Consider the following 26992-nt stretch of genomic DNA (forward strand, 5'->3'; position numbering starts at 1 on the left):
TAGGCCTTCTGCAGCGCTGTTGGTAGTTCTCTGCTTGCACTGGAAACGCTTAGCCGGATACAGCCGTGTCAGTACGGGAGGGAGAGCTGAGGCCAGCCTAAGGACCTGCAGCTGGCACGCTCTTCCCTCGGCTCCTCGCTTCCCGCCTCGGAGAGCGAGACCACCCCTTGCGGCGCTCCCCGCCCCCCCTCCTCCCCGCCCCCGCTGAGGCAGAGCCCGGCTGACTCCTCCTCTGGCAGCTGCGGGTGTTGGCAGCGGCATAGGCGGTGCTTCCTGTCCGCGCCCAGCCAGCGGGAGTCGAGGGGCGAGAGTTCCGCTTTCCGTACCGCACGACCACGCCATGTTCCAGCTCCTGCGAGGTTTCGCGTTGCCGGCGGTCGCCTGCGACGGGGGCAGGAATGGCGACTCCCGCTACGCTAACCTCTTCAGGAAGCTGGACCTCAACGAAGATGGGAGGGTGGATATCGCCGAGCTCCAGACGGGCCTTCGGGCCATGGGCATCCCCCTGGGAAGAGAGGCGGAGGAGGTAAGAGCGGGCCGGGGACGCGGCGGCGGCCCTTCCCCGGTCTGCAGCCGCCTCCCCCCGGGGCTGCCTCCCAGAGGAGCTGGTGAGCGGTTTGTCTCCGGCACCCCGCCGCCGTGGGGAGGGCGAGGCGTGGGCAGGCTTGGCCGCCCCGCGCCTGTGAGGGCTGGGGCGCTGCCCGGCTGGGGCTCGCCGTGATGGTCCTGGAGCCGAGGCAGCACGGCGGGGACTGCTGCAGACCTGGGAGACGCCTCCGGGGGCTTTGGGCCGCTCCTGGGTGAAGTCGGTCTCGGGCCTGCCTTTTTCTTAACCGGGTACGCGCTGCCTGCTCCCGGACCTGCGTTGTACAGGCACGCGTCGGGGTTGTAAACGAAGGATCCGGAGTGCGAACGCTGTTAGCAGTGCGGCTGCCGGCCGTTCGGTTGCCAAGGGGACACGGCCGGGTTTATTTGTCATGTGTCGACTCTTGACTTGCTTTGACTCTTTGTTGCGTGATATTTGATAGCATATTGCTCCTCCAGCAAGGTGAAGGATGATAATTTACAGCTTTTGTCTGTCACTCCACCTTTGCCTTGTCTGGGTCAAAATAAATTAACGTTTGCTTTGGGCAGCGGCTAAGTAAATCTGTATAACAGTAGGTTGCAGTGTCAGAAGTCGTTACTGAAGCTAGGTCCCCATGAACACATGGACATGGAAATGGTACTTCTTGGCATGGGCTGTGTTGGGTACCAAGGCTGAGTTACGCTAGCAAACCTGACCTGTACCCGGAAGAGAAACTTCTCTTACATAGTTGTTTTGAGTAATGCCCAGGATCAGAATATAAAATCATTTAATATGCTATTCTGTAGGCATAAATATTTTTGTTGTAAGGCAAGCCTGTGCTGAAAAGGCATGCATAGGTTCAGTTACGCTGAACAGGTACAGCTGAGATCTGTCCTGGAGCTATTACCGTAACAGTCCTGTTCTTTGTTTCAGTATAAAGATTGGTTAGATGGCATTCTGTTGCTGTCCCTGTACTAGCCGTTGCATAGTTTCTGAAAGAGGTTCAGGAACTTAAATTTTGACTGTAGTGTTAAGAGGTATGTTGGGTCAGTAATTCAATTGCAATGACCTTATATTAATTGTGGGACACACTGCCAATTCTTTCCCATGGTCTCATTATTTGGTCTGTATTTTACCTTTTTTTGGTATATTTAATTCTGTGTCGCATACACTTAAGGGAAAAATAACCAGCAGACCTCGAGTTGAATGATGCTTATGTGAGAGTATAAATGAAAGTGTGCTTTCACTTCAGTATTACTGCTGCTGAAAATCCTCTTTAGAATAAGTATGTTTTGTGTTCGCAGTTTTTGATATATAAAGGAGGGACAGTTTGGCCTGTTTGCTTATCTGTGAGTTGTCAATATTAAGAGCATGCTAGTTACAAACTTCAGTCACACGTTGTATACGCATTGCTGAAAACCTGTTGTACCAGTTTGACTGTAACAATTTGGGGTTTTTACTTACATTGAACAACAGGAGAACAGGTGACCAGTTAATTTTCTGGCATTTAATGAGGGTGGTCTTCCCACATAATTCACTGAAAGCCCTGAGACACAAGTGGCATCCTTCTTAAGTTTTGAGCAACTTAGAATTGAAGTTCCAAGTTCTTCCTCAAGATCGGTGTGGTGCCTTTCATTAATAGTGCACATCTGAGTATATGTCAAATTCTTCTTGGCTGCTAGAGGATAAACTGGAAGTGAAATCCATGAAATCAATAGAGGTAAGCTAGACTTACCTGGATGTAATGGAGAGCAGGAACTGGCTGTCTTAATTGCTTAAGAAACACAGAGTAAACAAAATAAGCCATGAGTTGTGATGTGCGTTTGAGAGGGTGGAAGAATTTTTGGAGTGCACTGAAACTTCAATATGCTCACTATTTTAAACTTAATGGCGGGCATGGTTTGGACTAGAAACTAGACTAGTTATATATAACTGTTAATAACTGTACTTGTTATTATAAGAGAGCCTTGGTAAGATCTGCCTCCAGCTTCTTTCCTGTCTTTACATAGCTAATCTGCTTCCTGTACTTTCTTGCAGCTTGAAGCTGCCTTCTCCCACTTCTTTCACTTCAAGGTCTAAAGTGTTGTTGAATTCAGTAAAATGTCTGTTTACTACTTTGTAAAAAGGTATTTTATTGATGAAGTCAGATATTGAATCATCATGTTTGCGTTTGGAGAGGCAGAAGTAGTCTTAAAATTAATGAGTGAGGAAAGGAGATGTGGAAATACTACAAAATGTGGCAAAGTGTTAGCTACTGAACTGCTCAGCCCTGCCAGCATAGTAGCACTATGAGGTGGGCAGACCTTGGAATATCCCAAAGCAGAATAGGCTTTCGTGCGTGGTGGCTGGGTCCGTGTCTCAGGCCTGGCACTACTGCTAGGTTCTGGATGCAGATCTCGGTTAGGTTTCTAAAAACACTCTTGCAGGGCTGGCTTCCGTTGCATGGGATGAAATCCACCTACACGGGAGTGTTGGTCACCATACTCCTGGGGGGCACAGCTGCTTCCTGGTTAACTTCTGGTAAGGGCCCATGGGAGTGTTATGGTGTTTCACTGGAAAGTCGGTTGGTTCATCCTAAGTCATCATCTTCATGGTATAAATTAGTGTTTGTTCTACTGGTATTACTTTCCTCTTGAAAGGTAATTCCTCGCTAGAAGGAATATGCATGTCTTTAAAAGATACAAAGCTGCTGTCCATTTGAGTAATAGACTACTGGTATGCTCTTTTTATTTCACCTTTCATCAGTTGTTTAGGCAGTTTTATTAATGTTTAATGTATGATGAGGCACTTTTTAGGAGCAGTAACATTGTGGATACGAGAATTGATGTGAAACTATGTGGTAAGCTTTGGAGATAGCTTGCATGTCCCTCTAACGAAGAATAATTTTTTCCCCATAGCAAGGCATCATAGTACAATGTGGCAGAAGCTCCTGACTTTTCCTACTTGACCTGACTCCTGTCAGTATCTGACAGACAGAAGTAAACCACTGGAAAATCCGAAATGTGTGCTGCTTAGAGGCCGCCAGGATGACTCCTGTTTTATATTGTAGTATTATTACCCGCCAGGAATGGGTAACTTTGCAAAGCTTTACAAAAGATTCCTGATGTAATATGTCAACACCTACGAAGAAGAAATTAAGTTTGGTGACAGTATCAAATGGCATTCTACAGGCAACTTTAACAGCTATTGTACAATCACTTTGATTAGTGGAGTTGTCCAGTAGAGACACAAAATAGATGCTGAGGTCAAATCTCAGATGATCTCATCCTGTGTCTTCAGAATGCCGTCTCTTATGCGGGAGTACCATAAATGGTGCGAGTAGTTGTATGAAGTACTATTTTTGTTCACCTTTTCCTTCTGTTGCAATCAGTCCTTACAGTAAACCTTTAGGAGGCAAACCCCATATTTCAAGCTTTGGTTTGCAGTGGGAACAGACAAGCATTGAAATTCAGGTACTATTTATACATTGAGTACTGGAGCTAGGAGTAGAAGATGTTATTGAAATTAATAACTGCGTTCTGGAAACATTAAAATGATCTTTTTTGACTGACTCTCTGTCAGGTCTTGACATAAGTTTTTGGCTACATTAAGGCTCTTTAGAGGAAGAAACAGTATGATGAGACACCTCTGTGTGGTGGAAACAGGGCCCAAGGAGACTAAATTCTCAGCAGTTGGAATATAGTCTGTTTAGAGTAACCAACTGTGTTTATGAAAATTTGGTACAGCAAAGTCTAAACATACTCAGAAGACTTGAAGTGTGTTGCTGCATTTAAACCAAGGAAAATTCAGAATTCTGTTGAGTGAGGCAGGCCCCTGTGCTGTCTTAGTGCCGCATCTCAGTGCGAGAGGTCAGGTGAGAACAGGGCCAGGTGTGCATTATTTCCTTCTGTGCTTTCCTCTGGCCTGTGAAGACTAGGACTCGATAGTGCTTCAGGGCTTGAAACTTAACATGGCTGCTCTTAGACCAGAAAGCACCTTAGTGACTGAGCTAAGTATGTTCTTGAATATTTCTCCACTGTTTATTAAGATTTTTTTTGTGCTTTTCTTAATTTTGGTAAGATCCCTTACATGGCGAAATTAGAAGGCTAGTAGACCAACTTAACAGAGGCCTTTTCATCATGTTGTAGCTTGGCTAGAAATATACAAAAAGTGCTAGTTGTACTGCAGCAAGTTCTTAGAGGCAACATGGGCATTTTTGATCACACAGTATATACTCTTAGAAATTATTATGAGAAGTGATATGCAGATTCACAGTCTTACAAGCTTCAGCACTTTAGTGTCTGTTTGTCATTATGTGAAGTGAAGCTTTCTCTCACCTTAATAGTATGCCTAAAACTGGTACTATAGAGTAGATGCGCATCTTCAACTTTTTACCAAAACAGATGTCATGTCACGTGATTGTGGAAAACTGGAATTAATTCCTTTAAACTTTGCTTTTCAGGTCATAATAGGTGTTATGATTATGTATCATTATGGGGACTTATTTGCGAAATACCACAAACATCTGGAGTATTATATCTGACTTCAGTTGTAAGCAATGTGTAAGCCATTATTTCATTTGAATGTGTACAACTTCAGAAGCTTTTAACAGATCCAACGCTGTAGTCTCCAAGTCTCCATGTGACTTTGGAGCAAGTCACATGCTTGCATAAAGAGCAAGATGAATATGAGTTTGTTTTCATAACACTTTAAACATCCAAGGAGATAAAATTATTTTTTTTAAATACTAACTTGGTAGGTTTACTCCTGAACAGTGACAGTGTACAGTGAATGATTAATTGTTCCTCTTGTTGCTGCAAAGTGCAAGAATGCCAGGCACCAAATATGGGAACCCCCACCCCTGGAAGATCTCTTAATCACATGTTGAAATACTTTGCTAAATCCCTGTCTTGAGAAAGCAGTGTGTCCCAGGTAAACAGACAAGGTAAACTGGTGAATCTTTTAAGATGACTGTAAGGTGAGGGTGCCTCTGTAGCAGAGTAGTCTCATTTAATGGAAAAACTCAGTCTACCAAGTATGTTCAAAGTCAGAAATACTAGTGTAACTTGCAAGGAATGGTGACTGAAGGTACAAGGGATAGTTTGCATCTCACATTTATGCTGTTTCAGATTCTTGGAATCTAATTCATAGCTATGAGTTGAGAGAGTTTGAGGGAGCACCCTTCTGCAAGGCATATTGGAGAGCATACTCATGACGTGCATCTCTTCATTTATAGGCATCTCTTCATTTATATATATAAAATTGTTTATTTTATATCTATAAAATGATTATAGAGGTCCTGAAATGGACCACCGAGAAGACCACTGCTAGTGCTTTCCTGTTGCAGGGAAGAGTGGTGCTAGGGACAAAGAACAGGAAGAGGAAGCTCTGCAGCTGATAGCAGCGTCTCTGCCACTGCCAAGGATGCAAGTCTGCTGTACTGAGATGGGAGGCTCTGAAAGTGTCTGTCTGTGGGAGGCTTCAAGAGCCTGCTTGGGTACTGTGTACATGTTGGTACCCCTTTGGGAGGGAAGGGAGTAAATATGAATGCAGCATTTGAACAAGTTGGGAGGACTTTGGATGCAGAGCAAATTACTGTTTTGCCCAAAATGCAGTGTTGTGTTGGATTTCTGGAGGTTAAGTGGCAGTCTAGTTTGTTAGTGTTATGTAGACTCACTGGTTGGGATATAATGCTGTGTGGACACATCCTCAGGCCTTTTTCCTTTATGCTGGATTTATCTCCCAGCTGATGCAGTTTGACAAGACCAACTTTAATAATTTTTACTGCTGATTTTTGAGTTATTGTTGTGTGTCATAAATTTGCATAGCCTTAACAGATAGAGAGAGGAAAAGAACATTAAGTTTTAGTATTGTAGGGTATGTATCCAGTAAAGAGAGAAGAGTTGCGTATACTTGAGCTGTGACTGAATTCAGCTTCCAAGAAGAGTACAGTCTAATAGTTTATAATTGTAGAATGCAGAATTATGTGAATGACTAGCACTAATTATTTTGGAGGTGAAGAGGAAAAGAGCAGGAAAAGGGAATATGGTGATTGATTTTATATATAGTACCTCTGGTTTTAAAAGAAAATGTGAAATTTGTGAATGTCTGAAGACACGATGCTGTTCTTACTGTGGTGCTGGTGTTTTTTCTATGCAGTATTTGTAACTGTGCCCTTTGGAACTCTAGTCATAGATTACAAAACACTGAATTGCTAATCGCACCAATTATGTGTCTTTAAGTGTTGTATTTTTACTGGTGTCTTGTGGATAGCATGATAGGAAGCCAGAAACACCCAATAACTTCTTGATGGATCACTTCCTTTTAAACATTCTTTACAGTGTATTAATTAGCTGAAATGACAAGCTAACGAATAGATGATTGGTAATAATTTGTACTGAGTAGCCCCGTCTTTCATGCACAATTCAGTTTTGTAACCAAAATGTGAAGGCTTATGCACAGTACACAAATAATGATACTAAGTAGTATAAAAATTAATCTGTGAATTATAAAAGAAAAGTGTACATAAAAGCATTAAGATTTCTAGTGTCTTGCATTCTCTGACTTTACATTGTGGCTATGAATGTGTTAAAGTTCTTTGACACAGAGTAATCTAATAATTCATCAGGCCTGTCACAGTGTCAGGATTTTTAGGTGTATGTAAAGCCTGTCTGTAACTTTTCTGATTTTTTTTTTTTTATTTAATTTTTTTTCAACAGACCTGCTGGCTTAGGTTTCCACACAAAATACAGAGGTCTTCTGCAGGAGTAGGATTTCAGCACTACAACATGCTTTATATAATACAGAAATTTAAAAATAAAAATCTTCAGTGTTTCAGTCTACTTGTGGCCTTTCACATTGGTGTTGCCTTGCTGTGCAGGACTTTGAAAGCAACTGTATTAACAAAATACACAGCAGAAAAAGAACAAAAGTAGCAGACTAAAAAATAAAAAAGAAAAGAAAAGAAAAAGGCAGTAGTGTCATGACCAAATAGGTCACCACAGGAGCATTGTAATCAGTATGTGTGAAGGCCTGCATAGTGTGAAAAGGAAAGACTGTCTGAACTGTATTCCTGTATCTGTCAGTAATTAGCAATTCTTTATGTGGTCACCATCTCATTTTATCTAATGAATTATCTATATTGCTGGGGGTTAAAGTTTTTAGACAATGAGATAAGAAATGGCACGCCTAGAAAAATAAACATTTTCCTCTTGGGGCTGGGTCTACGTAAAGGTGAGGTGATCCCACACCTTGTCTGTAACAAGAAATGGCAGGTTTTACATGGCAGGCACACTGAGCATTGTTTCCCAGGACTTCCAAGTGAGGACTGGCACTTAGTTTGGTTCCTGCTTTATTGTTGTATGCATGCCTATTTTAAAATGCACCCAATTCTCCTCCCTCAGAGAAGCTGGTGAACCAGAAAGTGGCACAGTGACAAGTGGTTGTAACTATGCAAAATCTGGTAGTATATTAAATGCAGAACAGCAGAGTTAGATTCCTTGTTGAACTGAAGTGAGAGTGATTGAATGTTGGAACAGGTTGCCTGGGGAAGCTGTGGAATATCTATCCTTGGAGATGTCCAAGACTTAATTGGATGTGGTCCTGCACAACCTGATCTAACTAGATTAGATGTGCTTTGAGCCAAGGTTGTGCTCGATGGCCTCCGGAGGTCCCTTCCAATCTGAATTACTTGGTGCTGTGAATGGGCAGTTTGTACCTGGGAGTTAGTGTGCCAGACTCCACACAGAATGAAGTACATGGCTTCCTACTGGCTGTGCTTACGGAGTATATAACACCCTGCCCAAGAGGCGGTTTCTGCCCCCCAGGTGGAAGGCAAGCTCCTTTCAGCATTCCTGTTTGTTCCACAAACTTGCAAATTACCGGTTTTAATCTGAAACTTTAACACCAACGTAATTAGTACATTTTATAGACACAAAGACGCTTTTGTTTGTATGAACTTTTAGATTTGTAATGTGAGAAAAAGGCATATGCCTGCTGAGCAAAAGCATATATTTTTGTTTGCTTTCGCTTCTGTTCTGCTGCACTGAGAGTGGCTGAGACTGTCTTGAAGTCTGGAAAATAACTGTAAAAACTAAAGTAGGGAACGGAGAGTATGTTTGTGCTTATCCTTTTCTAGTTGTTGCAATACAAAATCCGCTCATTTGGCAGATGAAATGGAAGGTGCCCCCCTTCACACACCCTAATTGCCAGCTCTTTAAACCTGCTAGGAATTTCTGTTTTCTTTGGTTCACATCATCCTCAGCAGTGCAGATTTTGTAATTGGAATTTAGTTTAAGTTTTGTCTTATCTGTGAGCCAGAACATCACTTGTTCTACATTTTTTTGTGTAGTTCAGATAGCGGTAGGGGGCAGGAACAATTTGCATTGACTAGAATTCACTCAAAGGGTGTGTGTGACTGCCACGTAAAATCGCTTCTTTTTCAGTAGCTCATGGGACTCTAGTGGGTCACTTGGATCCAATGGTATGAGGTGCCGTGCGTGGAGTACAAGATGAGTTGAGATTGCAGTGTCTTTGATGGGGGGACTCTTTTCTGGCCGAAGTAATTTTTAATGGTGGTTTTTGGTTTGGAGTTTTTGTTTGTTTTGATTTTTTTTGAATGATTATTAGCCTTTCTATATTGGTCTTAATTCTTAATCTTAATTCATAAACTTCAATAAACACAAACTATTTTTTTGATAATGGGAAATTCTGAACAGCTGTAACCGTATTGGCAAGGGCATGAAACTGAATTGGAGTACATTTTTGTTGACAGGTTATTAATAGGAATGACAATCAAGCTGCACTTACGAATATGCTAAGAACACTGTTTTTCTAAGCTGTTACCAAACACCTGTATCTGACCTTGTAGTAACTTCAGTTGATTTTATTGTGCATAGTTTACTGCATTATGGAAGATAAATAATTTGCTTCTTATTTCAGTGTGGAGTACCACGTCGTCTTCCTGCCTTCCATTGAGAGGGGAATAATGGTATGATAATCTTACAAATTTAGGTTTTTTGAGATTAAACATTAAAGTACGTTTCTTTTACTGGAAGGCTAGGAAAGACAAAGGAGGCAACATAAATGTATTCAGATGTCTTCAATTTTTTTCAGACACCTGCAACAAATACACCAAGGTTTTCAACTTCCTTTATGTTAAGTTTCTGTAGGCTAGAATTTGTTGGACTTTGGTCTCTTGAGGACTTCTGCTAATTAATGTGGAGTAAACAAAATGATTAAAAACAGATTTTGCAGATTGGAACAGCCATGCAAACCTTGTTGAGAACTACTTTATTCAGAAACTACAGTTGCACAAGGCAGTCTGCAAAATAGAAGGTATTTGGAAGATTTTTTGACATATGCTTCACGTGTACCCTGAAGTGCTCTGAAACTTCTGGCAAATTAATGAAGAGATTGCGCTGTCAGGTTGGTGTCTTGTACGAAGTGATGCCTCCATAGGATTTCACACATTGAGGGAAACCACGGGGACTGATGCCCAAACAAAATGATGAGGCATAATTTCCCCTTAAAGCTTGTGTTCTAGGGCAGAGTTTTGGGGTGGGTTTCCCTGTCTGCTTCCTGCACATCCTGCCAGAGGAGACAGCAGAGCTCTGGACATGGGCGATGGACGGAAGGTGCGTGTGGCAGTGTGCTGTGGGCCTTGCCTCTCCTCGGCCCCGCTGCTCTCTGCGGCCCTCCAGTGCAGAGCAGCCCTTGCTCTGGCGTAAAGCCCGAGCTAATAAATCCTGCAGAGTTTGATAGCCTGGGCTTCCCTCTTCTCGGGGCTTTACCTTTGAAGACAAGCCTCAGCAGTTACAGGCTGATGCGTGGGGAGGCTGCTGTGATTTCCCTTTTTAAAATAGTATGTTTTCACACACAAAGATGGTAGACTATTCTTGCCTTTGTTGATGGAGAAGTGCATGCCTAGGCTATGTTTTAGACTTGTTTCCCGCAGTGCTGGCAATTGTATGCCATGCATTCATGCGGAAATGGAAAATAACTGTGCTTCCGTGTGTTACAAGTCTGTTGTTGTTTGTTTTAAATTTTTGTCAGGGCTTCAGTTTGAATGAGAAAGCCCTGCCTTCTCAAACCCTGTGGGGTGGAAGTGCTAGTCAGGCAAGACCTTTGCGGTTTTTTTTTTTGTCAACAGTTAAATAGTTAATTGTTATTTGTATTTTTATCTTTGTAGTTTATAATTAGTAGAGCACTGGATTAAAGAGGATAGTTAACACCATATTTGTTTAATTTTACTGATGTATTGACAAATTTTGTGTATAACGAGGAAAGTCACAGGCTTGAAGTTCTCTTTCATGGTTTTGTCCTGTCCCCCACCTTCTCCACAAATTGTTTGATACCTGTAAGTGTAACTTGCCAGTGCTGGTAAGAAATCTTAAAACCTTTGAATAGGAAAGTTAAGTAAATAATAAATAATGCTTTCTTAAATCTGCCTTTAGTGCTGAGTGTTTTCTCTCTTTATGAAAATGAGTGTGTTAAATTCTGAAACCAAAATATAGCTCTGAAGTGTATGCTTAGGTGTTTTCCTGATTTGACTCCCAAAGTGGCCAATATGATGCTTTTTTTTTTTTAAGCCAGGGGTCTGCTATAATTTGGAGAAGTCAAATGTTGAATTTTCTCTCAACAGAAAATTTTTAAAGCTGGAGATACTAACCAGGATGGACAGCTAGATTTTGAAGAATTTATGCAGTATCTTAAAGATCATGAGAAAAAGATGAAACTGGCATTTAAGAGCCTGGACAAAAACAATGATGGTATGGCTTGATATATTTTATTTGTTCAAATGTTGTTGGAAGAAACTGTGCATTAAAAGTTATCTTCATTTATATTCTTTGTCTAAACTGGAGACAAAAAGTTGCAAATATGGAACTCCTGCTTCTTTTCTTTAATAGGATCAGAATTATAGTTTACTATAGATTGGAAAAAAAAATATTAGTCTTTTTTTCTTTTCACTGTCTTCCAGGTCTGTTGATTTGGGGCTCTTTGTTCCTTAGATGGAGAAACTATAAGGAAGTTTCTAAGTATCTATTAAGATAAAATAATTTTTAACTCATTGAATGTTTGCATCTCATTTGGTTGCATGATTTTAATGTACTTAACTTTGCTCAGTCCTTGTAGTAAAATATATCATCTGTGTTTAAATTTATTTTAAATTATCTTTGCTATTGTGTAGGTGTTACAATAAAACTTAGTGAGCTCCAGTGTGCTAAGTGTATTGAGCTCCATATTTTAAATATGTATCATCTTTCTTTTAATGTTTCAAGGAAAAATTGAAGCATCAGAAGTTGTGCAGTCCCTCAAGATATTGGGTATAAGCATTTCAGAAAAGCAGGCAGAAAAGATCCTGCAAAGGTCAGGAATTAGTGTTTCTTAAAGTATTTTAAGCTTCTTTGTGTTGTTAATTATTATATTTTTATAATTCAGAGAACAGGATAAATAACTTCAAAAGGTGTTGATACCTTCAGTGGTGCCTTTATAGGAAATCTCACATATTCCGTCTGTTCTTGGGTGATAGTAAGTCTAGTAACTATTCGAGCATCTGGTTCTGGGAGGAGAATGTTATCTCATTTCCTTGTAAGTGGTGTTGATAGAATGAAGCGTTATATTATGTTTTTAAATGGAATATGCCTGATGCACTTACATAAGAAAAACATAGTATTGAAAGGCCTTGGCAGGTTCAGCCTTGAAGTCTCCATATGGAATTTGTAGTCAGTTGTCACTGATGTGGCGGCCGAAATTAAAAAAAAAACAAAAGGGGGGGACACAGACGGACGACAAAACCCCATCCTTACTACTGTTTCCTTATATAGTTCGATTTCTTTTCAGTATTGATGCTGATGGGACAATGACAGTAGACTGGAATGAGTGGAGAGATCATTTTATGTTTAACCCAGCTACAGACATAGAGGAAATAATTCGATACTGGAAACATTCCACTGTAAGTTCAACTTTTCTTTTAACTTAGCGCAGCTCTTAAGTTCATCTCTGCTGGGTTAATTTAAATACTGAGTATAACAGCTTCACAGTTGTTGTTTCAAGCATACCTGTATTTGTTTGACTTTGCTTTTTAATTTGTACTGTCCTGTTTACAAGCAGGATGGTGTGATGTGAGTTTCTTCTGAACAAAGAACTTCATCTAAATTTGCCAATAATTATCAGTAGTTCTTAGGAAGGGATCCTTTTCTTTATTTGGAGATATTCCACAGAAAGTTAATAACCACAATAATAAATATTTTTCTTTTCATATTACAGTACATTCTTATGTTCAGTGCTTTTGATGTGTTGAAACAAACTGTGGAAACATTTTAAATGTTTCTTATGTTGAAATCAGTTCAGTATTTGCATTTATATAGTAATACTGTTGTTCTCATAAAATCACTTGTGTCATTAGTGATGATGTTCTGTGCACATGTTCTCACACTATTTTGTGCTATAGAACTTAAAAATGACAGAATATACAGCAATAGGCTATCCACTGTGCAGATAATTTTTTTAAGTTACTATTGAATGGAGCACTTGCCACCTCAGTGACTTTTAAGAACAAATAAGTTAAGTAAACCAATAGTAATCCTGTTTGCTAAATACCCTTGCTGTAGATAGTTGGAGTAATCCATAAAGTTAGGTAAAGACATATTTCGTTGAATATAGTGACACCATTTATATCGTCAGGGATTAGTCAGCATTTCCATAATAAAAAACAGTGTATGAGATCCGAAAGCATGGAGTGTTTCACGCTATACAACCTTAATTCAGAAATGCTTGCCACAAGGGAGTTAGCTCCCTCTTTGCTGAAGAAAACACTTGAAACACTGCTATGAGATCAGATAATCCTGGTCCCAGCTTACTCAGTGGGGAAAAAACCCTTTGCTTTAATAAAATGCTTCTTATTACTATTATTAAATATTAAATCTACTTTTTTTTTTATTATGGAAGGTCATTAGCTACCCTCAAGAAGCAATTCTAGAAGTCTCTTGTGATCTTGCAGTGTTGCAGTCAACTGGTGACCCAGTTACCACAGCAAACAAAATCGAGCTATACAGCAACACAGTTGGTCTTTCAGATAAGAGCAGATGTGAAGACCTCGCATGTCTGGCTGGCATTGACAGCTCTTCCAGTTCTGTTTTTATTGTAAAATTTTAATTGATGTCACATTCTTCCAAGCAGATAGCTGTATTGGCATAGAATTATTATGAGTTGGTAGCTGTGGACTTTGTTATAAACACCCTCAAATTTAGCTTTTTTTCTTAGTTGTGTTTAGGGCTTAGTAGACACAAGGTTTAAACCCTGGTAGGTCTGCATAATATCTCTAAGAGCGTTGTTTTTATATTTTGAGAGTTCTGATTGATCTTTTGATGATTCCATATAGTTGAGAAACTTGTAACACCTTACTTGGAAACTACGAATGTCAGGAAGATGAAAGGATTTTTCAGTTAATCTGTTCTGTGTTCAATATCCAGAATAGTTGGTGCTTATCCTGTTTTTCCAGTGGCTAGATCTATAATCTGCATCCTGCAATTCTTGGGCTTCAAATGACTAAGACAGTATTCTGTCTACTCAGCAGATGAGGAATACAGCATAAATTAGGGACGTAGTGTCTACAGTTAAAACCAACAATAGTTAAAAAAAGTTTATCAGTTAACAAGCTTTCTGGTCAGTACTTACCAGTTATTAAAACATTCTTCTTTATAGGTTTAATTTATACATAATATTGGCTTTGCATTATCTACAGTATATATTTTCTCATATCATAGTTATAAATTATATGAAGAGCAGAGACTATGTTTAAGTGATATGTGAGATTTCCATAGTCTTACGTCTTGGACAGCTTTATCACTAGAGCCTATAGTAATATTTTTTTTTATCATATTGGATGGGAACACAGACATGCATATCTTAATGAAATTTCAAACTTGTATAGCTGAAAAAAGTCATTAATGTGCCTTTCAGTGTAAGTGATGATGAGAAAATTTATAAAGCATGAGTCAAACTTGTCATTTTATAAGGTAATATACAGCAGTTACCGGAAATAAAATATTTCGATATATCAGCTATAAAAATACTACTTTAAAATGTTAGGGAGGGTGGGGGGAATTGGAAATCCCATGTATGTGTGAATAAATTACCAAGAGAGAGAAATCTCGTGTTAGCATCCTTAAGAGATTACCAGACTAATCCCAGAAGACTGTCTGGTGAAAGGTTAGCTGCAACATTACAAGCATTTGAGCTTTAGTGCTGACTGCGAAGGTCTACTGGTTATGACAGAATGTGTTTGTTTGGGCCATACTCAAGGCAGAAATTTGTCAGAATTTTTAATGATGATGGTGCAGTCTTTGAAATGGTGGGTCTTTGGTGTTATTACTCAATATCTATGTAGAAGTCATTAAAAGTTGTTATTCACTGAGTAGCAATTCGTAATTCTAGATATGGAAATTAATAGAAATTACAGATACGGAATTATGTTAATTATAGAATGGAAATTAGATATGTTTTATTTTTAACTAGTATTCTATTTACATATTCTCACTTGGTAGGTTAATGTGGAATTAGAACTATTGATAAAATTGAGATGATGGAAGAAGAAAGCTATTTTCATGTATTTGCTTTGGATTCTAATAGGTGTTGGATATAGGAGATAGTTTGACTGTTCCAGATGAGTTCACAGAGGAAGAGAAAAAGACTGGACAGTGGTGGAAACAGCTGTTGGCAGGAGGAGTGGCTGGTGCTGTCTCTCGAACAGGTACAGCACCATTAGATCGCCTTAAAGTGATGATGCAGGTAGGTGCAATGTTCAAGAACTTTTTAGTTTCCAGTGTATTACTTCAGTTTTTAGAGAGCTGTTACGGAAAAATCATAGCCACGTACAATAACTAAATTCTGGAGGTCTAGTTATGTTTTGACAATTTACGTATTTTGTGTTAGTAAAAAGTTGCCAATATGACTATGGAAAAGACAAAAATGTAAACAAGATATTACAGTACTTGTGCCACTGAAACAAGGGGGTTTTTATATAGTGGATGTGTTTTTGCTAGTTGATATATTTAAGTAATTTAGTACTTAGGTGATGAACTTTGTAATCTTATCAGAGCAGTGTTCTTTACTGTAACTTTGGTTTATTTTAGGTTCATGGTTCGAAATCAAACAAAATGAATATAGCCAGTGGTTTTAAGCAAATGGTGAAAGAAGGTGGTGTCCGATCCCTCTGGAGGGGAAATGGTGTAAACGTTGTGAAAATAGCTCCTGAAACAGCTATTAAGTTCTGGGCTTATGAACAGGTAGGATGATAAATCAGGAAAGAAAATAATGGCAGATATAATGCTATATCACTCTCACTGCTCGCATTATTTGCACTGTTATATAGGAGTTCTATCATGGTTGGAGATTTTGTTGCAATAAATTAGTGACCATCAGATTTAAAATAGTCTATTTATTCTGTTAATAGGATACTTGGTATTAGGCAGATTTTGCCATTGTGTTATAAGCAGTGTAAAACTACATCTGTCATAGATTTTTAAACTGTCTTCCAGTCTGCATAGCTTTATGTGGAGTACTGCATTAATATCTAGTTTCTTGCTTCGAAGTGACAACCAAAAACTTAGCATGTTATGCTAGCTGAACTTATACAGGATTCTTCTTAAGTCAAATATCATGGTGCTATGCAAGATGCCCTCATCCTGGATTTCAGTGTTATATTTACCTCTGAATTGGCTTTAAGCATCGTGTTAAGACCTAATCCTACTTTGGAAAATGAACTCCAGTTCTGGTGTCTTTATTTTTCCTCTGTGGGGCTTGCTAGTGCCTCAGGTAAGACTAAATGAACGTATTGCACACCTCTCTACAACGGTGAAGTAAAAGCAGCAAAAAGTTGAGTAAACTTCAGGATATTTTAAGACTGAATGGCAGATTTTAATGCCAGAGTAACTTTGAGCACATTGTTCCTTACTCTTGCTCTGCCTTTTGGGAGCTGATGCTGCATTCTTGCATGATGGTGTCTCTTGTCTTGAATGACACAATGTGTACAGCTCTCTAAGTGTCTCTGTGAACCTGCTAGTTGATCTTTCATTCTTCGATTGGAGAACTGGATCTGCAAGGGTGTCATGTTCCTCTTTGTTATCTGGGGGTTGGTCATACTGTGGATACCCTTGTGTTGGCTGTCTGTAGAATATTTGACAGTATTGTGAGTGGCTGAGGTGTTTAATATAAAGGATTATTGCAGGCTGGAATATTTATCGTATTCTTGAGAATCTTAGTCCACAGAGTTGCAGTGAGTATAGTGTTAAGCTTGTTGGGTTAGTAAATGTAACTGTAAATACATGAAAAAGTAAATACAGCTTGAAAAGACATTTTGTACTGTACTCTTGCCTCTCCTAAACAGCATACGATGTTTATTTTGTGTGTTTTAACTATACAGTATAAGAAGATACTCACTAAGGATGATGGAAAGTTAGGCACTATTGAAAGATTTGTATCTGGTTCTTTGGCTGGAGCAACAGCACAAACTTCTATTTATCCTATGGAGGTAAGTAACAGAGAATCTGCTTCCATTGGAGCCTCTGCCAAATGTCTGGTTCGTTTCCAAAGTAAACCCCATTTTGCTCTTGAAAGTATTGTAGGAATTCCTCTGTATTCCTATATCCTATTTTATTTTTACTTTGGCCTTCCTTTCAGAATTTCAGTAGTAGGCATTTTAGAATATACTATGTGCTATTTGATACTTGTCATTTTTCTATATATTTGGCCTGTATAATATTGTCTAAAGCAATGTTTAAATAAAACCTAGTTCGTGGAAAAAAAAATCCAAGAATGTATTTAAAATTAAGCATGTATTCAAGCTATTTTCTAAACTGGGCATAAATCTTTTTCCCCACTGTGCATGTAAGCAACGAATAGTCTTGTCTGTAGCAGAACTGATGAACTTCTGTTGCATTGTGATAGGGAGCTGGGTCTGATTAGGAGATCAGTGTGGAGGGAGAATATAACAGCTACAGTTGAGGCTGGGTGGATTAACTGCTTTTTCCTCTGTAGGACACGTTTGTCTGTGGTACTAAAGAAATCTAGAAAAGGAGGCAGGAGACCCACATGGATGAGCAAGGAGCTTCTAGCGGAGCTCAAGTGGAAGAGAAAGGTCCATGGAATGTGGAAAGAGGGACAGGCCACTTGAGAAGAGTACAGGAATGTTGTCAAAGCATGCAGGGATGCAACGAGGAAGGCCAATGCCCACCTGGAATTGAATCTGGCAAGGCATGTCAAAGACAACAAGTAGGGCTTCTTCAAGTACATCAGCAGCAAATGGAAGACTAGGGAAAATGTGGAGCTGCTGCTGAACGAGGTGGGTGTCCTGGTGAGGCAGGATGCAGAGCAGGTGGGAGTTACTGAATGCCTTCTTTGCTTCAGTCTTCAGTGCTAAGGCAGGCCCTCAGGAATCCCAGGCTCTGGAGGTAAGAGAGGAAGCCTGCAGAAAGGATGACCTCCCCTGGTCGAGGAGGACGGTGTTGAGGGATTGCTTATGCCATCTGGATACCCACAAATCCATGGGCTCCGATGGAATGCACCCACGAGTGCTGAGGAAGCTGGTGGATGACACTGCTGAGCCACTCTCCATCATCTTTGAAAGGTCCTGGAAAACAGGAGAGGTGCTCGAGGACTGGAGAAAAGCCAGTGTCACTCCGATCTTCAAAAAGGGCAAGAAGGAGGACCCAGGGAACTACAGGCCGGTCAGCCTTACCTCCATTCCAGGAAAGATGATGGAGCAGCTCATTCTAAAGGTCATCATCAAGCAAGTGGAGGAAAAGAAGGTTATCAGGAGTAGTCAACATGGATTCACCAAGGGGAAATCATGCCTGATCAATGTGATAGCTTTCTACGATGGCATGACTGGCTGGGTAGATGCGGGAAGAGCAGTGGATGTTGTCTACCTTGACTTCAGCAAGGCTTTCGACACAGTCTCCCATAACATCCTCCTAGGGAAGCTCAGGAAGTGTGGGCTGGATGAGTGGTCGGTGAAGTGCATAGAGAACTGGCTGAATGGCAGAACTCAGAGGGTTGTCATCAGTGGCGCTGAGGGTAGTTGGAGGCCTATAACTAGTGGTGTCCCCCAGGGGTCAGTACTGGGCCCAGTCTTGTTCAACTTCTTCATCAGTGACCTGGATGAACGGACAGAATGTACCCTCAGCAAGTTTGCTGATGACACAAAACTGGGAGGAGTGGCTGATACACCAGAAGGCTGTGCTGACATTCAGCGAGACCTGGACAGGCTGGAGAGTTGGGTGCAGAGGAACCTGATGAAATTGAACCAGGGCAGGTGCAGGGTCCTGCACCTGAGGAGGAACAACCCCATGCATCAGTACAGGCTTGGGGCGGACCTGCTGGAGAGCAGCTTTGTGGAGAGGGACCTGGGAGCGCTGGTGGATGACAAGTTGACCATGAGCCAGCAGTGTGCCCTGGCTGCCAAGAAGCCCAACGGGATCTGTTATAGTTTGGCTGTGGCCATCAACAAAAGGGCCACGTGGTCGCCCTGCTGCCCCTCCCCCCGCTGGGGTGGGGAGGAGAATAGAAAGAGAAACAGGCAGAAACTGATGGGTCAGGATAAGGGCAGTTTAACAGAACAGCAAACAAAGGGAACAGTAACAACAACGGTACCAATCAGGAGAACACACAAAACAAAAGAGCAGAACACAGAGAGCAACTCTCACCGCCTACTGCTGCCGCTTGCTCCCGAGCCACGACTGCCTTTCCGCCGACCAGAACCCAGCATGACAGCACATGGAATAGAATACCCTGCTCTGTTTGGCCAGGTTGGGTCAGCCCACCCAGCTATGTTCCCTCCTGGCTCCTGGTGAAAATTAACTCTGTCCTGGCTGAACCCAGGACAGATCCTGGGGTGCATTAAGAAGAGTGTGGCCAGCAGGTCGAGGGGGGTTCTCCTCCCCCTCTACTCAGCCCTAGTGAGGCCCCATCTGGAGTACTCTGTCCAGTTCTGGACTCCCCAGTTCAAGAAAGATGAGGAGCTACTGGAGAGAGTCCAGCGGAGGGCTACGAGGATGATGAGGGGACTGGAGCATCTCTGCTACGAGGAAGGGCTGAGGGAGCTGGCCTTGTTTAGCCTGAAGAAGAGAAGGCTGAGAGGGGACCTTATAAATGCTTATAAATATCTTAAGGGTGGGTGTCAGGAGGATGGGGCCAAGCTCTTTTCAGTGGTGCCCAGCGACAGGACAAAGGGGCAACAGGCACAAACTGAAGCACAGGAAGTTCCACCTGAACATGAGGAAGAACTACTTCTCTCTCAGGGTGACTGAGCACTGGAACAGGTTGCCCAGAGATGTGGCAAAGTCTCCTTCTCTGGAGATATTCAAGACCCGCCTGGACAAAGTTCTGTGCAGCCTGCTCTGGGTGACCCTGCTTTGGCAGGGAAGGTTGCACTAGGTGATCCCCAGAAGTCCCTTCCAACCCCTAACATTCTGTGATTCTGTAATATATTAACTGTTCCAGGGTAGATATTTTGCATCTTGCTTTTTTTTTTTTTTTTTAATAGAAGTAGGATAGGATGTACTTCCTTTGCTGCTGGTTCACCAGAAAGTTTATCTTGTTTTGCAAATAACTGGAATATATGCTGGGTCTGGGATTAAACTAATCAAGGTTTGGAAGTAGTGGAAAATGTAAACTAAATACTTTTTTCATGGGGAGGAGTGTCAGTAGGAGTAGAACTTAGCTGTTTTCGTTGCTGATAGTGATAATGATCTCTCTTTAAATAGCATCCTTGCTGTTAGAGCTGCTGAGCTAGCCCGAGTACAAAGGCCGGTTAAGTTATAGAGTAGCTGAAATGTTACGTAGATCATCTGGATTACACTGATCAATGGGGCCAGATGAACTATTCCATAGTAAGATGCTTTGATCTTCCTAACAAAGATATAATACTGTCCTAGAAGTGATTTTTAGGATGTTTCTAAGTAAAAGAGGAATGCAAAGTGCTAGGAAACTCCTGAACAAGCTGCAGTTTTATGAGGCTTTAAAGTAGGCCAAATTCTTGCTCAGGAAATTCCCTCTGTGGTTTCTTTTGGACACTGTTATTAATTTCTTTGTTGTAAGATGCTATATAGACTTACTTGCATTATTAATCAGATGCCGTGTTTCAATAGTGAGATGCATTTTTCATATCCCTGAACTGCCTCTCAAAGGGTTGTGCTTTTTGAATGATTATTTTCTTAATATGCTTTGCTGTTCCCAGATCGGAAGTGTGATCTGCTAATATGTTAATTCTCTCAATTATTCTTTATCTAATGTTTTTATTAAAGCCTACACTGTTGCCTTCAAGTTGATCAAAATCTACCTGTTTTACTCAAGAAAAGGAAGCTAAAATGCAATTTACAAAGACTGATAATTTGTAAGTTAGTGTATGGTAGTATGTGTGCTACTCTGCACTAATGATAAAACCTGAAGGAGCCTGCTGCTAACAAGGCCATAACAGTGGTATTCACAAAGGAGATCTGAAGTACCAAAATGCAAAGCAGTTCCAGACAATTGAATAAGCAGAGAAATACTGTGTTTTCCTGCATTTGTAAAATACATTAATAAATAAGTACTATTTATTATTATTAACTATTATTATTTACTATTAAGCTCATTATTTTTTCCCCTTTAGGTTTTAAAGACAAGACTGGCTGTGGGTAAAACAGGGCAGTATTCTGGGATGTTTGACTGTGCTAAGAAGATCTTAAAAAGAGAAGGTTTAAAGGCCTTCTACAAAGGCTATGTTCCTAATATTCTGGGTATAATTCCTTATGCTGGCATTGACCTTGCTGTTTATGAGGTGAGTTTAGATAAATGAATGCATATAACTTTCATGAGTTAATTTACAAAAGGGATAAATACTTTTTAGAGTAGCTGTATAATTAGTTAGATTTATAATAAGCTTGTAGTATTACAGTTGCCTTCAAGTTAGAATAGACAAATGGGAATTTCCACTAATCTTGCTGGACTTTCACATATTTTTTTGGTTGGCCCTCCTGGAGGAGTGCCTGTGCCAACAGGCCTTTACATGCAATAGTACCAAACAAGAAATCTACTCATAAGGCAGGATTATACAGACCTTGGCATTACAACATGCTTGCATATGTAAATAACTCTGGACCAGAACATACCCATTCTATAGCAAATATGGGTGTTAAAAACCTGATGTGATACTCATGTTACCTATCCTGCATTTATGATACTTAATACATTTTTTGCCACTTTCTCTGATTTATAATTGGATTATAGTAACCTGAATTTCTTGTGTGTCTGTGCATGTCACCAGAATTCTTTGTGGCTGACATAGTTGTGAGGAGTTTGAAACACGGCTGTCTTTCCTTTCAAGAGGAACTGACATCTCTTACACACATCATCAACAATTTAAATGTTTTATCTACCTTAGATGCTAGGTTTTGCTTCAAAGTGTGTTAAGTAACTGAGATGCACAGACTAATTTTTTTTCTAGTCTAGACAAATCTTTTTGTGACACTTGCAATAGTAATCAGCAGGATTGCTTGAGCAAATGTTTTCAAACCAGTATGGAAGTTCTTTTCTACAGTTTGCATGCTTGCTTCTGCATGGGGTGATGCACGCAGCTGTACAATCTTTTGTTGCACCCTGTGGGGTGCTGAGTCATGTTCCCCTCCTTCTCCCCCCCAAAGTATTAGCAGGTCTAGAACATGGGCACTGTTCCTGCTGCTGGATCTTCTAAGGATTTCTCTTCTAGGCACTAATTACTGCAGTCTGGTTAAAGTCCTTACCTGTGTGCTACGGTGTTTACCTGTGCACTTTAAAAATAACCATGTAGAACTGGGGTAGTGAGCTTGGTGCCTTTCAGGACTGAGCCTATAAGATTTTTTATGAATAAAGAAGTATTTATTTACTTTCTTCAATGCAGATCTCATATCTTAATATTGAATTTTATATCTTGGCAGCTTTTAAAGAGTACATGGCTAGAACACTATGCATCAAGTTCTGCTAACCCAGGTGTTTTTGTGTTGTTGGGATGTGGTACTGTTTCCAGCACGTGTGGGCAGTTAGCCAGTTACCCTCTTGCTCTTATCAGAACACGCATGCAAGCTCAAGGTGAGTCCTGTTGTACTGAAAATGTTTCTGTGTGCTCACATCATCATTTGGGGTAGCTGTAGCAGACACATGGGAATAAAAAAACCCAACTTGGAAAACCAAGGACTTCTTTGGATAATTCTTCTTAGCATTGGTCCATTCTCCTTATTACCCCCAACATTGTTCTTCATCATACTTGATTCACATGTAACATTTCAGACACTAGTGCTCTGTGTGCTCTGAGAGACATATTCCATACAAGACTACTAGGCATAGAACTCCTGTCATACTCTGGGAGCAGTTTTCTAAAATTTAGAATGTTTCCTAAATTTTAGAGGTAAAATGAAAAGGACTTGCATCGTCCTGTCAAGGCAGACAGCAATGTTTGCTCTGGAGGACAGTTCATAAAGACAGTTTCATAGCTGAGATTTTTATTTGATAGGTTTGTTCACAGACTTAAAGATAGGAACCTAGATTTCCAAAGGAATGCAGGTGAATAATGCTTTTCAGTGGGATTTAGACACATGGCTATCTCTCAAATATCTGGGATTAAAGATCTCTCCTCTCTGTGAGGACTCAAGTTTTAATCAGTGGCCCTGGAGGTGATAGTAGGGCCACCACCCAGCTATTTAATACTTGCTTAAGAATTTTAATACCACTATAACTGTTGTGTAACACGTTACCTTTTTGTTCTAGCCTCAGTGGAAGGAGCTCCACAGCTAAACATGGCCAGTCTCTTTCAAGGAATTATTTCTGCAGAGGGAATCAGAGGACTTTACAGGGGCATAGCCCCTAATTTTATGAAAGTGCTGCCAGCTGTTAGCATCAGCTATGTTGTATATGAAAAAATGAAGCAGAATTTGGGAATAGCATGAAATGAAGGAAAAAGGTGAGATGCTTCTAATGTTGTTGGAAACACCAGAACAAAAATGATTTCTGAAGTAATCTGCTCTCACAGAGACAGATCTTTATGGAGAGATGCTGAAACTTCTACTTTTGCACTTAAATGGGGACAAACTTTCTTAAATTCTAGTTCACCTCTTCTAAACAGATACCTATATTGCACTTTAAAATGTCACCGAGTTTAAAAAAAGAAAAAACAAGAAACTATCTTTTAAATCAACAATATGTTTATATCTTCAGAAAATCATGCAGATTTTTCTCATTGGCTTTTTTGTATTTGTTTTCTCTAAATGTGTATATGGCTTGGATCAAACCAAAGGTTGAAGTTTATACTGCCTTGATACTGAACATATGAAAGTGACTTTTTGTTTTGTCACGCTGCCTATACTCAAGCAATTCACAGGCAACATTTTACACGCCTAGAAGTAAACACTGTTGTTATTTTTGAAGATTTAAGTTCGTAAAGACATGATCTTAGATACAGACAAGGATGGAGTAACACATTAAAATGTAGCCCATCACTTTTATCTTCAGGCTAGCCTTTTTTTCTTTTTTTTTTTTTTAAAGAATAAGAGCCTGAGAAACTGCTGTTCATGGTATCAGAATACCTCAGATGGATTTACATGGTGTTTTTGTAATGCAATCAGTGATTTTCATAACATGCTTCACTGGACCTGCTTTTCATTGTACTTGTAAATACTAGCATCATTAACCATGAGAAACTTTGAGTTACAGCTGCATGTTTTATAGGATCATAGTATACAGGAACAGAAAAAGCTTGGTTACTAGATCCATTCCATACAAGTGCAAGTTACTGTTTAAAAATGAGATGGAGGATCCAGTGTTAAGCTGATAATGACCGTAACACAGCCAATAGCAGAGCTCATCTTAGCTGCCTCGGGGAGAGAAATGCTTCTCATTTTGGACTTCCCATTCTTTCCCTTACTCAGAGGGCTACAGTCCACTATAGGCTCTTAGCCAATAGAGGATTGCTTTATTATGTAAAGGTTTTACAGATTTGTCACGTGAGATAAATCCTCATTCCCTCACAGTTTTCTGTGCATGCTGACTGTGTGTGTTAAATTCAGGGTAATATAATGAAGCATTTGGTCCAAGTGACCAAATGGGACTGCTGATCTCAGGTGCCCATCAGATTGATGTTAATGAAACAAGCAAATCACAGAGAACTTGTTAGGGCTTGAGAAACAGCTCCTCCTCAAAAAACAAAGCAGCACTTTCTCAGTGTAGAAAGTAAGTACAGGTACCTCCAAAGTGACTGCCTTTTTTTGGGGGTGGTGTTGGTGCTGCATTTCAGTTGCCTTCAGGCCTGAACCCTGAAACAGATTAACAGTTATTGCCAGACTCATTTGTTACGCTCTTTCTGCTTTCTGCAATGTGTGGTGTCTTAATTGGTGTAAATTCAGGATTATCTTTATACTTATCTTGACCTTGTAAAAGTAACTACTTTTAGACTACTTCCTGAAATTGGATTACTGAAGGAAGAATTTTGTTCCTATAAGGTCATTCAGATTCTCTTTTTAAATTTTTTTTAATGATTTTTTTAACAAACAAATAAGCAAGCAAACATGAATAACTGCCTGAACCTCCCTTGTTCTACATGCAGGAGACTATTTGGGCTGTATTTTTCAAAGAGCAATCAGATGTAAATCTGTGTTCAGTGCTTCCATGGCTGGTGTTTATTCTCCATAAACTGATATATAACCACTCCATAAAATTTGTGTTATATTATTTTATCAGATTTCAGAGAATGGCAGCTTTAGCTGTGTCTTTTGGCTTTCCCTTTAGGGAAACCTTCGACTTTGCACTTTAAAAAAAAAAAAAAAAAAAGTCATTCTGTCCAAATCATCCATATGTGCAATGTCTTTCTGATCCAAACATTTCTTGGTTTTGCCAGCATTCTTGTATCTTTGTGGTATTTGTGAAGTCAGTTCCCAATCATTTGACTGTGACCAATGAACAAACATATTGTGCGTGTGATGCGAAGATGACTTTAGCAGTATCTATCTTCTAGACTTGCTCCATTTTGTTTATAGTGTGCAAGTGCCATTATGAGTATTGAAAATTACGGTAAAGATGTTTTCAAATGTTGAAAAGGATACGATCTCTCAAATTTAGTTTTTCGTTATGTGCTTTTATGATGACTGTGTTCAATTGTGTATTCTTTGTCTCTTAAACATATGTTTACCTTTTTAGCTCTATAAAACTACTAGTTTCTAATAAATATTCGTTTCCTTATCTGGCTGGAGTGTATTGATGTTTTTTTTTGTGGCCTGATAAACAGATAACACTTTTTTGTTGTACTATATGCATAATACTGAATGTGAAAAATGAAGGTAATTTATCTAAAAACAAGTTTGAGCCTAGCCTACACTTTGCCAGTACACTGATATTTCAAAACCTAGTTTGAGATTAGTCGATTGTTGAGCTGTTTAAAACTGTCTCATCGCTTAATGGAAGATCACGTAATGTTTAATATTTTTGCTTGTTCATTGAACAGTATTACACCATGATTTGCTTCTGTGTACACTGTGTGACGGAACTCTTAATAATAAGGACAAACATATTTGCTTGTGTTCTTTATCTTGCTTTGGTGTTGATCTTACTTGTTAGTCAAAGGATCAATATAAAATCTTTTCAAGGGAATTGACTTAATTTACTCTGCATGTGTAGCATGACTATCCTACTAAAAGCATGCTCAGTAGCCAGGCTGGACAACACATGAGTTTTTCACAGCAATCCTTCAAATGTTAAAGATAATTGTAAACAAATTAGGGAGGCTTTTCTTGTCTCCGATTCCTGGAAATACAGTTCTTATAAGATTATCAGTTTCCTTTTAAATAACGGAAGAGGTAGATGCTCGGTGTGTGGTTCCTGACTACAGAACAATCTGACATTCGATTCTACTTAAGGCAAGGATGCTTTTAACTGGAAATTCTCTGGAATTGGAAAGGCTGGATTGTGAAAGATCTCCGTCACAGTGATCAAGTGGTAAGGTGTGCTCTTGAAGGTGTCTTGAGTTGGATGGTCCCCTCGTCCCCTGCAAAAAGAAAATCTAAACTGTTACAAAATGTAGCACAGGTATTTAGAATATTGCTTTCAAGTTAGCCTGTTGGGAAACTGAATTATGCAGTTTTTTTATCAAAGACTGGTCCTGATAAGATGCTTTTTCGATGTATAGGAGTTGTTACACAGGCAGTAGGTATGATACTTGGCTTTTGAAACAGCGCACATCTGCAGTGTGTGTAATACCATTATTTCTAAGTGCTTGCAACTACATGCAGATTATGTTAAAATAACACTGAGGCAGCAAAAACACAGGGACAAGCTGTCTGTTTAGGATAGCATACTTCTCTCCTTAAAAATATTTTTACTATAATCTTGAAGTTTGTGTGTTGGCCAAGGGAAGTAGAATGCTAAGCAAGTATATCAACTGTTTCTTCA

At 39.9% G+C, this 26992-nt stretch overlaps 1 protein-coding gene across 2 annotated transcripts; it reads left to right on the top strand.

The window, feature by feature from the left end:
- The first annotated feature begins 250 nt into the window (after window positions 1-250).
- On the top strand, window positions 251-25795 carry SLC25A24 (solute carrier family 25 member 24). Of its 2 annotated transcripts, XM_075422240.1 has the most exons (11): window positions 316-526; window positions 9485-9533; window positions 11187-11313; window positions 11824-11911; window positions 12386-12497; window positions 15176-15334; window positions 15679-15831; window positions 16968-17075; window positions 21195-21362; window positions 22498-22648; window positions 23324-25795. In XM_075422240.1, exons 1-11 carry the CDS (start codon window positions 399-401, stop codon window positions 23500-23502), a joined length of 1422 nt encoding a protein of 473 aa, XP_075278355.1. In that variant the 5' UTR covers window positions 316-398; the 3' UTR covers window positions 23503-25795. The 2 variants fall into 2 exon arrangements, with proteins under 2 accessions (XP_075278354.1, XP_075278355.1); XM_075422239.1 differs by lacking the exon at window positions 9485-9533 and having other exon boundaries at window positions 251-526; window positions 23324-25794.
- Window positions 25796-26992: the final 1197 nt, after the last annotated feature.

Source organism: Opisthocomus hoazin, chromosome 6 (genome assembly GCF_030867145.1).
Source record: "Opisthocomus hoazin isolate bOpiHoa1 chromosome 6, bOpiHoa1.hap1, whole genome shotgun sequence".
Classification (NCBI taxonomy): domain Eukaryota; kingdom Metazoa; phylum Chordata; class Aves; order Opisthocomiformes; family Opisthocomidae; genus Opisthocomus; species Opisthocomus hoazin.